At 32.3% G+C, this 2223-nt stretch overlaps 1 protein-coding gene across 3 annotated transcripts in view; it reads right to left on the minus strand.

Moving 5' to 3' along the window:
* LOC119588775 (decapping and exoribonuclease protein-like) overlaps positions 1–2223 on the minus strand; it is a 4580-nt gene that overhangs the window by 1554 nt on the left and 803 nt on the right. For all 3 annotated transcript variants that reach the window (XM_037937417.1, XM_037937416.1, XM_037937418.1), the window contains 4 exons: positions 1943–2216; positions 1652–1803; positions 662–757; positions 391–518 (listed from right to left, as the gene is read on the minus strand). In XM_037937417.1, coding sequence (XP_037793345.1) covers positions 391–518; positions 662–757; positions 1652–1803; positions 1943–2216 — 650 coding nt within the window. The remainder of the gene's footprint in view (positions 1–390; positions 519–661; positions 758–1651; positions 1804–1942; positions 2217–2223) is intronic.

Genomic DNA, 2223 nt, shown 5'->3' on the forward strand with positions numbered 1-2223 from the left:
GGATTAAAGTGAGAAAGTAAACTTATCACATTATGTCTCACATGGTGTTCTTGATAAGGCCAAGTGATTAAAGGCTATGCATCCAGAAACTCACTTGATCCCAATTTGTGGGGCACACTAAATTTTTTTCTGACAAATTTTAAAGACAAATTCTGGAAAAAAAATATGAGAGATTGATACTGACTGTTATTACTATATAAATTTAATAAAAGAACCTCACTGATTGACTGTTTTTGCAGTGTTACTGGAACCACAACAATGTTTGAATTGGCCCAATTGACAATCACGAAAGTAAAGTGTAATGAAAAAGACACATAAACAGGAAATAACATTTACACCTAGATGTTACTGACACATAGTAACTCTCTGCAGTGTAACTGGGTAACACACCCTCTGTCATGAAATGTTCAAATTTGTAGCCCCACGAACACATCTTTTTCTGTACCTCTGTCTCATTCTCACGCTGTGCAAGTTTTTCTGGCGTCTCATAAGCACAGAGATATATTGTCCCCCGATACCTGAAAATAAATTCCTTGATTACATTATTACTAGTCACATATTATGAACATTTATATACATAAATGCATATAGGAACTATATTAATTACAATTTATGTCAATTTAGGTTTACAACTGATTCATTGAAAGAACTGTTTACATACTTGGTTGCACAAATGATCCATCCCTCTCTGCTCTCATATGGTGTGCATAGTAACTCTGTTAGTAGGCCTCGGAAACAGACAAAATCTGTGGACAAACTATATAACAAACAATATATTAAACCATCTACAAAAAAATATCGCATTGATAATGGCTGTAGCAGTATTTTTTTGGAAGTAAAATAAATAAAAAATTCTGTAAGGTATGAAATATGATACAGTTTGTAATACAAACATGTAAGTATACTGTGACACTATACTCCAGTAACACTGTACTCCACTACAAACTTTAGATGTTTCAAAAATGTCTGTCAATCTTTTTATTCATATTCCAAAAAAATTTACTTATTACTACCACGAGAAAAATGTTACTTTCAGTGATATTGTTCCAAAAAATAATAGTATTCCTGTTAGCAGTATAAGAAGAGCATTTTTACTGGGGTTACTGCCAACCTTTGCTGTCTAATTTATCCCATTTTCACAGGTCTAAATGTTTTAGTGCTTACATGACAGTTTTCTGTAAACGCAAACATTAAAGTTTTCTTCTTAGCCAAGTATGACATCTCTTATCTCAACAGTTTTTCTAATAATCCAAATCCTGCTACTCCTGCTACTATGTCCATACCATCTTCAACCTTCCCTTTTCTATGAAACAATTTTATTTGTGATTCAGAGTAATTATGAAACTCAATACATATGCATGCTATTTCCTTATTCTGCTTTAATATAACTTTTTTCACTACTTTCTCATAGTAGTACAATATGTTATGTTATTAAATAAATATTCTGAAAAATACTTTCCTTAAAAGAATTGTAACATATGACATTAGATAACATTAGATAACATGTTATATTAATGACATAAATTTTACTGTCCAAGAAAATTATCAGTTACAAGAAAACACATTCCTTGTCATTACTAATATTTTACTTGTATATACTGACACTTACAAACAATAATGACATTAGCTGTTAAGTATTCCTAAACCTTACCATTGTAATGATTTGCCTTCTGATTCTCTCGTGTGGAATTTGAATTTATCCTGGAGAATCCATTGGAGGAGACGGTCAAGCTTTTCTTTTCGCGTTTCTTGAAAGTTCTTTTTGATCATTTTATCCATTGCCATATTAAGGTCAAAATCAACCTGTTGGTAAAATCACAAGATATTTGGTAATGTGGAATTTCCGATGCTACAGAAATTTGTTCAACACATTATACAAGAATAATGCATTATCAAAATCAAATGATCTGGAGATATTTGGATAAGGAACCTAAAATCTTACCTTCTTAGACTCTTGCCAATTTATATTGATAAAATGAAGGTTTCTTTTATCATGACAAAACATTCGATTTTCATCCAAGCAGAAATCTCCAATAAACATCGGTTTTCTCAGAGCTGGAGCAGACGTATTGTACTTATTACGAGGATGCACGGCAAAACACTTTTCAGAACTGAGTGAATGCGAAGTGCACTTTCTTTTATCGGGAGAATGTCTATGGTTCCTCTGCCAGTCCTCTCTGTAATCATTCTCTGTTTCATCCTTTTTCCTCTTTTGCCTGTGAG

This window comes from Penaeus monodon, chromosome 24, assembly GCF_015228065.2.
Source record: "Penaeus monodon isolate SGIC_2016 chromosome 24, NSTDA_Pmon_1, whole genome shotgun sequence".
Classification (NCBI taxonomy): domain Eukaryota; kingdom Metazoa; phylum Arthropoda; class Malacostraca; order Decapoda; family Penaeidae; genus Penaeus; species Penaeus monodon.